General features: G+C 36.9%; 1 protein-coding gene across 12 annotated transcripts in view; it reads left to right on the top strand.

Moving 5' to 3' along the window:
- The window catches only part of DOCK3 (dedicator of cytokinesis 3), a 504,793-nt gene that overhangs the window by 335,070 nt on the left and 157,356 nt on the right, over nucleotides 1-12,367 (top strand). For 11 of the 12 annotated variants that reach the window (XM_038566321.1, XM_038566316.1, XM_038566315.1 and 8 more), the window contains 2 exons: nucleotides 3,877-3,918; nucleotides 4,540-4,694. In XM_038566321.1, the coding sequence (XP_038422249.1) occupies nucleotides 3,877-3,918; nucleotides 4,540-4,694 (197 nt within the window). Of the gene's footprint in view, nucleotides 1-3,876; nucleotides 3,919-4,539; nucleotides 4,695-12,367 lie in introns of those variants that run through there. The other variant, XM_038566324.1, reaches the window with a different exon arrangement.

Raw genomic sequence — 12,367 nt, 5'->3', positions numbered from 1 at the left:
TTTTAATTGTTTTCATTTCATATTGTTTTTTTCTGTATTTTATCCCATGTATTTGCTTTTAGAAAGAACTAGATATAGTGAAGAAAAACCATTTGAAACCAACCTTTTGAAAGTCCATACATTTATTGAAAACCACTTATTTTTATGTTAAATTGCATACAGTAAATAAATGCACAGTAAGTGTTTGGGTTATATTTTAAATTTATCAACAAGTTTCAAAGGAATAACCATTTAGAACATTTTTGTATTAACATTTAAATCTATTACTGGAGGGCAGCCTGGGTGGCTCAGTGGTTTAGCGCCACCTTCATCCCAGGGTGTAATCCTGGAGACCAGGGATGGAGTCCCACGTTGGGCTCCTTCCATGGAGCCTGCTTCTCCCTCTGCCTGTGTCTTTGCCTCTCTCTCTGTCCCTCATGAATGAATAAATAAAATCTTTAATAAATAAATAAAATGTATTTATTACTGGAGATTACAGATTCTATGTGAAACTTTCTGATTAATACTCTGTCACTCATTTTACAAGGAAACCTTTATGAGTAGGATTATACCTTAAGCTGACATTTAGAACATTTTGTTTTTCTTAAAAAAAAAAAAAGGCAACAATCCCCTGTGCAAATGATGAGTGGTAATAATTGATAAAAAATCTCTTTAAATGCACAAATGGATTTTCTCTTCTATATGACAGGAGCCAGAGGAAGCCACTAATGCTCCTCATTTCTTGCTTCTGCATAGTAACATGTCCAAATCCACTTTTAGCAACAGAGAATTGGTGCTGCCCAAACTAGAAAGCATTTCAAAGGGCAACAACAAAGTATTTATATTAATTTTAATTAGGTATGCCGCTTTGGGGAATGTAGACACTTGAAGGTTGTATAAGAGCTTCTAAATTGTGCGAGGATCTAACAGAGCACTCATGTTATAACCTCCTGTTATGTTATTATCTTTCCACATTAGCATGTGTTGGGAACTGTGTTAGTCTGTTATCTTCCAGTGGTAATTAATATTTTTATTAGATCAGTGTTTGTACTTTCTTTTCTGGACTAAATTAAATGATTGGATTATTTACCAACAATGAAGCATCATTTTATTAGCGATCCTGACTAGATATGTCTTATATTTCCTTGTAAGACCCACAATAGTTAACATAATTCTAAACCTTTATAGCAGGCAATTAATTGTGTTATTCAGCTGAATAGAATGTCTAAAGCAGCAGTGGGTTTTTTTTTTTTTCATATCGGTAGACTTTTGTAGGCTAAATGAACCAGAGACTTCAAAGGGATGAAAATGCCTTCTATATGGAGGAAATTTAGCAGAACAGTAATGTAGTGCATACATTTTTTTTTAATGAGAAAGGAAAATTTATTCCAAACATAAAGGAACACAGAAGCAATTGTAAGAGAATATTTTAATTATCTAGTAATAAATGAGAAAACTTGGCTAAAATAAAAAAGTTTCCCTAGGAAAAGATAAGTTACCCATATTATCAGAAATACGGATTTATTTTATTTTATTTTTAAAGATTTTATTTATTTATTCATGAGAGGCACAGAGAGAGAGGCAGAGACATAGGCAGAGGCAGAAGCAGGCTCCCTGCGGAGAGGCCGATGTGGAACTGGATCCTAGGACCCTGGGATCACAACCTGAGCCAAAGGCAGACAGTCAACCACTGAGCCACCCAGGTGCCCCAGAAATACAGATTTAAAGGAAAGAAGTATTAGTATTTGGCTGACCAGATAGATAGACCTCTGGCCAGCCAAATATTTTATATATACTCACAAAAGTCTTTGAATATTTTATATTATTAATTAGAAAATATAATTATAACATTAACAGCAAGCAATTTTTTGAAGGTTTATAATCAGGAGACAAATTACTGAATGATTAGGTAATCACATCTTCAGCTCTAATATATTAGGCCATATTTTTTTCACAATGACAATATATACTCCCACTAGCAATGTCCATGAAATTCTTAATGAATTTATACTTTTGATGTACTTAGGATATAAAGACAATTAAGATAGGGTTTTTTGCTCCCTGGGAGGGCAGTCTAGAATTGGGTAGCAAACATGGAGACATATACATAATACATTATAGCTCTAATACAGGTGGTGATGGTTCTGAAGAGGGATGTATCAGCTGGCCAGCTGAATACTGCCTGGTAACAGGGAAGTGGTTTTTCCTTATAGTGCCATGAAAGATGTTCCAGAATGCCAGTTTTGATGCCCTTCTCTGGCCACTCATGTGGTGTGCTTTTAGACTGGTTTGAAAGTTCTCCTCAAACTTATGCTTCTGAAATCTAGAATGACATTTGTTATTGTCAACAGGGATGTTTTACACTGAAATTAGCTGTAAAATTCTATATATAGTATAACTGAACATTTATGTTTAAGATTGGTAGTGATTTTTAAGAGTTAATCAGTAAATCCACTTGAGAAGAATGACTTAGTGCAGCCCCTGAAAGTAAAATAAAACCAAGGAAAGTATTTTAGGCCAGTAAACTTCCCAGTAGTATATGGGCCAGTGAACCATAGGAGACTTGATTTTTTTAAACCTTTTTTGCATATGATGCTTTCTTCTTACATCACATTTTATGCGATGATTTCCCAAGCTGATGGTGGCCTATTTTGTGATATTTAATATGTATCATGGAATAATCTAGTCCCAAGAATGAACATTAATAGTCAATAATAATTAACTAATATAGTTAATAATACACATGAATATTTAATAATTGGCAAATACAGCTAGTAAAATACATTTAAATTAATATTTAATTGTATTCAGTTTTCCAAATACATTTAACCCTAAATAAAAGAAATGAAACTATTCTACTTAGCGACCATCCTTCCTACTCATGTGATGTAGAGTAGTTCACCAAATGAGTGCTGTCTCACACTTCTGAGACCCAAAGGAAAACAGATAGAAACTCTCATTGTTGAGTTTACCAAGACCAGAGACTGAATTGTTTGAACCCACAATTCTTCCTGGCCAGGGTCTCCTAAATGTGACGGACTTTTCTGTAATAACTACTTATAAAGAAGAATACCAGTAATAATAAAATGAGACTGATCAGCCACTTACAATATAATAGGAACTGTGCCAGGTCAATCTGCACAAAACCCTATGAGGTTGAGTTCAGTACAAAATATTATCCTTACTTTGTAAATCAGCAAACACAAATGTGAGTCAAGATGTAAAACTAAATGTCCTGACTTCTGCAGTTAGGTCCCTAACTAATGTATTGTGCTACATCCTATTATATAACTTGAGCCTCACAATAACTCTATGAGGAAAACAATAAAAGCTTTTATGTTAGTTTTACAGTCAAGGAAAATATCTCTTGGGGAGACTGATTTCATAATTCATTTACATGTAGCTGGGATTGAAATATGCTTTTAACATGAGCCAGCAGCAAAGGAACAGCATGTTTGAGAGGGATTTAAAGACTTCCTCCAGTGTAGAGAGCCTGAAGAAGCTGGATCTTACAGCTTGGGATGTGGTAGAGGGTGGAGAGAACAGCGCCAAAGCATAAATCCAGTAGCAAGCACCTGTGATTTGACTGGTACTTTGAGCTGGAGAGTTTGAATCCAGACTTTGCCACCTTCTTGCTGTATGATCTTCAGCACATCACTTCTTTACATCAACCTTTAGTTGCCTCAATCAAATACAAATAACATTGTTCTAAAAAGGTTTTCAGAATTAAATGAGAACATATATGTAAAAGATTCCAGAATGCCTAGCATGTAGAGGATGCTTAATAAAAGTTAGTTTCCTTCCCAGTTGAGTGAATTTTTCTTTTTCTTTCTTTCTTTCTTTCTTTCTTTCTTTCTTTCTTTTCTTTCTTTCTTTCTTTCTTTTTTTTTTCTACAGCACTTATCTAGTCGACAGAGTGTCCAGCAAAGCACATCCCAGGTAAGCAGCTTAACTAGATCTCCCAGTCTTTTGCCTCAGCACTTCATTTTAAGAGATCACAGCATGGGAATGCATCAGGCAAGGATAGCCATCACTGACATCTTGATCATGTGATTCCTTTCGTCTAAATAGCCCTGACCTCCAAGCAGATTTGGCCATTCCACTCATTCCTCTGTGCAAATTTACATAAGCACAAATTAAAATAATATGGACTGGGAGACTAAAATGAATCCATCTGGAAGAAAGTAGAATGTCATTTAGAATGGTATCTATTACCATCTAACAATGTAAATCAAGTACATCATCAGGGTGACAGCATCTCCAAGGAATAACTTGGAGGATTTAGAAGTGTGTGACCTGGTGAAGATATATAATTCACTCATAAGTTGGAATTGCTGTTCCCATAGCTCCTTCACTCAGTTTACTTCTCCCAGCTGCATATTTGCTCACCTCAAACCAAGCATATTGATGCAGCACTCCCCTACTAGCAGAAGACACCTCTGTCTCTCTTCAGTGATCCCCTTTGGTAGTATGAAGAGAGTCATTTAGGTTTCATTTTATTTATGGTCAATATAGTGAATAACTAAAGTAGGAATCACTGTTTTTTGCCTTCCTCATTAGGTAGATACAATGCGCCCACGTCATGGGGAAGCCTGTCGGATGCCAGTGCCACACCACTTCTTCCTCAGCCTGAAGAGTTTCACCTACAATACCATTGGGGAAGACACCGATGTCTTCTTTTCCTTATATGATATGAGAGAAGGCAAGCAGATCAGGTAAAAGTTAGTAGAAGTTGTGGTGAGATTGAGACTGTATAAGGATGGTATTGCCTGGGTCATAAGCATTTCTGGCCTTCAGAGAAGATAGATGCACAGAGAAGGAAAAACAAGATAAAGTAACCTCTTACTTAGCTGGGAGTTTTGCCTCAAATCCCAGTGTACCTTGAAGTTGTGTGTGGCCTCTTTTTTATCCTATGCCTATTTCCATATGGAAATTCAAATCTCAGTCTTGGCTGTCACCACCTCAGGGAGAGAAAAGGATGCATTTATTCAGTGCCAGAGGAAACGCATAGGAGAAACACAGAATGAAGCAAATTCAGCAGAGGCCCAGCTCTAGAATGCAGGAAGCCTTGGCCCCTGCCTTACTACAGGTGGAAGAGAGGGTTCACAGGGGAATAGGCTAATGGTGTCTTCCTGTCTGAGAGCAGCCTCAGCCCTCAATGCCATTCCAGCCCTGCAAAGGGGAGAGCATCTTCTGGACAGACAGGAAGGTCGGTCTGACTCCATCATTCCTCTTCTCCTTGGATTGGAAATGAGGCCACAGAATGGGTCTGATACTCAGTAGACCATGTATCTTGGCAGAGCAGTGAAGCAATTAAACATGAGCAACTGCAGCAGCGCTTTCTTCTTGAAAGGTGGAGAGGAGTCAAGGAGACACTCAAGGCTTCGCTTTCATTACAGGCCAGCAAGGCTTTGATGGGGTGATATGATCATTGTAGCCAATTTTAGGGAGTCCAAACACTTCTCTGGTTGTCTTCCAGGTGGGGCAGAGAGAAAATAAACTTGGGGATACTTCTATATTGCTTGGAAACTTCCTGCATTCAGAGTGCTTTATGGGTCTTTTATTTTGCTTTTTTACATAAAACTTGAAAACAGGTGTCCATTTTTCCAAATGTATGTTATATATAGGAAAATTAAGAATGGAAGTTATAACAGTACCCATAAAAAGCAATTAATTAGCATGTTCCACAGTACCTTGACACACCTTGCCCTGAAAATTAAAGCACCTTGCTTCATTTTGGTATAGAGATAAAATGATGAGTTCATTGATGGGAGCATGTGGGTTTTCTTGTCATTGGTGTCTCCCATTATGTGTGTCTAGGAAAGCTGTGGTAGAAGGTAATTGTGGCAGGAATAGTAGCTACAGCTGCTGTGCACAGGCAAGAAAACTTCAGGCCAGGGCTATGTGGATGCAGATTCTTGCTGCCTCTGTATTTCTAGTAGGCCAGATTTGTAAACTTTATTACTTATTTTTGTATGTGGAAGAATTCTTTTCAAGCTAAGTTATATGAGAAAGCTCAATAAATGAAATAGAACTACTTTACTATTGGAGGGAAAAGGTAAATAATAGGAATCTCACTATGCCCTTTCCCCCACTCAGTGCTGTGTGTAACCACTGAAAGCCCTTGGATTGCAGTTTGAAAACCAGAGTACCCTACTTTATCATCCTTGAGTGCTAGTGTCTTCTCTTTCCATGATCCCAGTACATGCCCAATACATGCTTTATAGGGCTTACTGCACAGAGAAGATCCACACCCAGCAGAGACACCCCTGCTCTGGTTTATAATCCATGCAGGATCATAAGTGCATCATGCATCACTTATTATTTTATAATTGAGCCTCAAGAAACAATAAGACATTTTAAAAGAAGAAAGTAAAAAAAAATCTTTTGTAGAGTTGCTAGAAATGTTTTGCTCATTTAAAAATCCCTATTATTAGAGAACTATACCACCTTTCCATTCATATAATAAACCTGTAAGGTCCTTAGTTGAAAATAACCATTTACTTTTAGTTTTAAGAGTGAACTAATAAGCAGAATTTTATTTTATTATTTTATTTTATTTTATTTTGCAGAATTTTAGATCTAGGTTTTATTGGTAAGTGTTCCTTCTTCTTTCCATTAGCATTTGTATAGTTGTATAAGCCCTCAAAAATTTTAGTTCATTGAGCTGATGATACCAGCTAAGTTTGCTATCATAATGATTAGGCATATATTACTTCCTAGAAGCAGTTATTGGAAATCATGCAAGGTTAGGGATATATTACATTAGGTGCACAGAGTGTTGATACAAAGCAATCAGATTATCAATCAAACAGTGCTAGTCTAGTATTTGGTATTGCCAGGACACTCTCACCTCTGTGCCAAAAAGTATACGTGAGCAGGGGGAGCTGGCTAAAGAGAGGACCAGATGTTCCTGCACGCTGAGTCTCATTGCTGATCTTACAGGCAAACCTAGAGAGGCTCCCATGAATGACAAACTGCAAACCTGCATAGCACATCCTGATAGATATTGACTGATGAGTATTAAAAAGATCTGCAGGAAGGAGGAAACAGCAGCTGGTAGGGCCTTAGTAGCTGTAACTGGTTTTGTGACATTTTATCATTGTGTACAAAATCATAAATATTTAGCCTTGAAATCTAAATCTCCGATTAAGACCTCTCCCCTGAGCTTCAGAGTTTCATTTTCTTTTCTCTACCAGACATCTGTCCTTGGATGTCCCTCAGATATTTCTACCTCAGGATACCTAAACTTAATTCATTTTCTTTCCTCACACACATATTTCCTTTTGTGCTCCTTAAATCAAGTGAAAGGCATTATCATTTGCTCAGAGATCCATGTCAGAAACTTTGGCATCCTCTTAGGCTCCTGTCTCCTTCCCTTCTCAATTAATCGCTATATCTTAGCAACTTCTGTCTCCCGAATATCAATCAGATCACTCCCCCTACTCCATCCCTGTTGTCATCCCAGATCCTTCACGTTTCTACCAAATACAGATTCCCTGAATCTACTGACTACCCTGAGTTATTGTCCACAGCCACCACCATACTTAACCTTTTAAAAATGCAAACTTCATGTCAGCTCTCAGTTAACCTACAGCCCTTGTTACTTAATGTGATATAAAAGGACCAGCATGATATAATTCTATTTCTTTAACCTTATTTCCTACATCTTGGTGACTTAGTTGTCTTTCCTTAAACATACCTTGCTCTTTGATGCCTCTCTATCCTTGTTGGCTTGGTAATTTCCTGTCCATTGAAATTCAGCTATACGAAACCTTCCTCAATATTTATGAGTATAGTCCGGCCCTGGGACTTCATTGTGCACATGTGAACACCCTGTACCTAGCTTTATTCCATAATTAGATGTGAAATTGTAATTACACACATGCATGTAGATTTCCCCGACTGGAATAGGAGCATTCTTGTGGTCTTTGTACCATCCCTCCCACCCCCTGCCCCAGTACTAAGCACAGGACTTTGGATATTAGAGCATTAAATAAATATTTATTGAGTGAGTGAATGAATAATCATTCATCTGTCAAATAAGTACTGATCGAGAAATTTTTATTTAGTTGAATATTTTGGCAAGAATTTCTTGTTTGTGGGCCCCTGTAATAATTGTTTGGGATTTAGAGGTTAAAAAGGAATGTCCCTGACCCTGAGGAGGTCTGATCAGGGCACTACAGGATTTCTAGAAGGTGTGACAATATATTTTCCCAATTTTAAGTATCAAAGCTAAGTGGAAAAGTAAGATTAAGGCATATATATGTCTTACTGAGATGTAGCAAGACTTTAAGCACAATAAACAGTCAGGAAAAAACAAAAAATACAATCTTTTTAGATAGAAGCTTTTACTGAGTTTTTTAGGCTAAAAAAGTGAGCAGTCTTACGTAAATCATTGGTTGTTGGTTTTTTTCTAATCAATTACATATTAGACCTTGCTTTGTATTTAGAATTAAACTATAGTGTGGGAAAGAGATACAGTCAACTTTACCATGTAATACACTGAGAGAGACAGCTTTTTCTGTCATAGTGAGCTAGATCAGTTGTCACCAAGGTTTTGAATTCCATATTCAAAGAACAATTTTTTAAAAAAGAAGTTAGAGAAAAAGAGGATCATTGAAAGGCTGTGAAGCCAGGCTCTTGGAGAAAATGAAAGTAGTATAATTAAGAGTGGTCAGGATCTAGATAATGTGCTAATTCATTTGTTCAGCAGATATTTATTAATCATCTACTAGCCATTAGGATAGAACCTAGGGATACTGAGGTGAACAAGAGAAATACCTGCTTGTCTTCCTAGAGCTCATGATTTATAAGAGAGAACACTTCTTTCTACTAGAGAGATCACTAAACATATGATGACATGAATAAGTATATTAGTTTTAAAAATGTGATAGGTGCTATGAAGGAAAATCATGCAGAGTGCTCTGAAACCTCATGTGAATTGTAGTGAGAGGAGGCACTTATGGCATCCATGTTGAAGGCTTAAAGTATGAGTAAACAGAAAGAGTAGATAATGAGATCTAGACAGAAGGCCTGATGCATGGAAAAACTGTATTCAGAGAACTGAATGGCATTCAGTGTTGCTAGAATGTTGCAAATGAGAAAAGGAAAGAATATATAAAGAGGGGATTGAAGAGATAGTCAAGGATCAGATTATACAGGACCTTATTGCCATGAATGCATTTTGGATTTTATTGTAAATTCAAGAAGAGAAGATACTCAAGCACAAAAAGTAGCAAAGACAAAAGCATGAGTCAGACACAACAAAGACACCAAAGTATATATGCAGGTAATTAGAAGAGGTTATTAGAGACAGGAAGAGGTTTGTATTGACAGTAAGCTTATGAATAACCCTTATGAATCCTTGAGCAAGGGGATGCCATGAATGACATGCTGAAAATGATGAGTTGATATTATCATAGTGGTAATATATAGGTTAAATTAGAAAACAGGTAAGTTAGAAGCTGTTGCAGCCATGAAGTGATAAAGCCCCAGGATAAGGAAACTAGTAGTAAGATAAGAGAAGATAGGGCATCATGCCCAGCCTTGTTACCTCTATAGCCTGACTTCCTATTGTTCCCCTTGATCACTCTACTTTATACTGGCCTCTGCTATTCCCTGAAATATAACATGTTTCTACTTTAGGGCCTTTCTTTGCATCTGCTATTTCCCAGATATCATCACGGTGCTTGCATCCTCACCTTCTTAGGTTTTTACTCAAATATCATCCTTTCAGGCTTTTCCTGGCCACCCTATCTAGAATTGAAACTATCAGGGATACCTGGGTGGCTCAGTCAGTTAAGCGTTTGCCTTCAGCTCAGGTCATGATCTCAGGGTCCTGGGATCACCACCTCCACATCAAGCTCCCTGCTCAGCAGAGAGTCTGCTTCTCCCTCTCCCTCTGCACAATCCCCCACTTGTACTTTCTCTCTCTCTCAAATAAAATTTTAGAATTAAAATCATCATTACCCGGCAGCCCCAGTGGCCCAGCAATTTAGTGCCGCCTTCCGCCCAGGGCGCAATCCTGGAGACCCGGGATCAAGTCCTGCGTTGGGCTCCCTGCATGGAGCCTGCTTCTCCCTCTGCCTGTGTCTCTGCTTCTCTGTGTGTGTGTGTGTGTGTGTGTGTGTGTGTGTGTCATGAATAAATAAATAAAATCTTTTTAAAAAATCATCATTACCACCATTTCCCACATACACATGCATATTCTCAGTGTCTTTTCCTTGTTTTATGGGTTTTTTCTTTTTTAGCACTTAGCACCATCTAGAATACTAAATAGCTTACATATTTACCTTTTTTATTATCTGTTTTCCATCACTGGACTGTAAGCACTATGAGAACAGATTTTTTAATCTTATTCACCAGCAAATCCCCTGAACCTAACAGAGTATTGGCATTTGGTAGGTACTCAATAATTATTTGCTGAAACGATTAGTTCTACTAAATGTAACAATAAACTTAGTTATTCCTCTTAATCACTTTTTCTATTTCTAAAACCTGTAATTCAGTGGGTTTGTTTTTTTTTGTTTTGGTTTGTTTGTTTGTTTGTTTTACTTTGGAGACAGAGAGTGGTGCTATAATTATTGAAGCCAGCTGAGTGAAGGAAATGAGTTCAATTTGGGATTTGTTGAGTTTGAAGTGATAACTAAATAACCCACAGGTCATGTGGTGGGGGCATCTGGGATACAGGTAAGATGTCACAGAAATGAGAATTTTCATGGGAATAGTTTCTGCATACAGAAACAAAGCTATCTGAAAAAGTGAGAACATGTGAGAAGAGCAAAGGGCAAAAAAGAGAATATTTCAGTCATTAAGAAAACATTTTATGTATACCTAACATGTACAATAATCTACTGCCAAATAATTTAGAAAGTCATTTAAGGTTGGAGAATAAATGCCAGTGAAAAAGAAACTGAACACAACTGGAAGCATCATAGTACTTGAATTCAAAATATATTACAAAGCTACAATAATCAAAACAGTATGGTACTGGCATAAACACAGACATAATGACTAATGCAACAGATCAGAGAGCCCAGAAAGAAACTTACACATAAACAGTCAACTGATCTTTGAGAAGGGTACCAAAAATACACAGTGGGAAAAGGATAGTTTCTTCAATAAATGGTGTTGGGAAAACTGGATATCCATATGCAAAGGAATGAAATTTTTCACACCATTCCCCAAAATTAACTCAAAGTGGATTAAAGACTTAATGCGTAAGACATTAAATCTTAAAACTCCTATAAGAAAACACAGAGAGACAGCTTATTGACCTTGACCTTGGCAATGATATTTTGCATATGACACCAAAAACACAAGCTTTTTTGCAAAAAATAGACAAATGAGATTATATCTGACTAAAAATTTTATTCTGCACAGCAAAGGAAGAAACAGACAAAAAAATTAAAAAGCAGCTTTATGATATTGGCAAAAATATTTTCAAACCGTGTATCTGGTAAAGCATTAATACTCAAAATATATAAGGAAATCCTACAGCTCAGCAGTGAAAAGAAAACCCATTTTAAAAATGGGCAAAGGAAAAAAAAATAAAATAAAATAAAAATAAATAAAAATGGGCAAAGGAACTGAGTAGACATCTCTCCAAAGAAGACATACGTATGCATAAGCAATAGGCTATGAAAAGATGTTCAACATGACTAATCAACAGGGAAATGTAAATCAAAATCACAGTGAGATATCACCTCACACCTATGAGAATACCTATCATCAAAAACCAAAAGATAACAAGTATTGGGAAGAGTGTGGAGAAAAGGGAACCCTTGTACACGTTAGTGATGTAAATTGGTACAGCCAGTGTGGAAAACAATATGGAGATTCCTCACAAAATAGAAAATAGAATTACCCTATGATCTAGCAATCCCATCTTTACATACACACACACACACAATTTAAATTAGAATCTCAAAGAGATAGCTGTACTCCCATGTTCATTGAGTATTGTTTACAACAGCAAAGACATGGAAATAACCTAAATGTTCATCAGTGGATGGATGTATAAAGAAAATGTGGTATATACGTACAGTGGAATATTGTTCAGCCTTAAAAAAAGAAAGACATACTCCCATTTGCAACAATGTGGATGAACTTGGAGGGCATTATGTTTTGTGAAATGACCCAGACATAGAAGCGCAAATATTACGTGATACCACTTATATGAGGAATCTAAAATAGTCAAACCCATAGGGGCAGAGAGTAAAATCATGATTGTCAGATCCTTGAGGGGGAGAAGGAAAATGCAGAGGTATTCGGTACAAAGTTCCAGTTACATGAAGTAAGTCCTAGAGCTTTATGTACAGCATAGTGTTTATGGTTGACAGTACTGTGTTGTGTTTCTTAAAATTTGCTAAGAGGGTAGATCATA

Source organism: Canis lupus, chromosome 20, assembly GCF_011100685.1.
Source record: "Canis lupus familiaris isolate Mischka breed German Shepherd chromosome 20, alternate assembly UU_Cfam_GSD_1.0, whole genome shotgun sequence".
Lineage (NCBI taxonomy): Eukaryota > Metazoa > Chordata > Mammalia > Carnivora > Canidae > Canis > Canis lupus.
The sequence above is the reverse complement of the archived record's forward strand: the minus strand, read 5'-3'. Positions and strand labels throughout refer to the sequence as shown.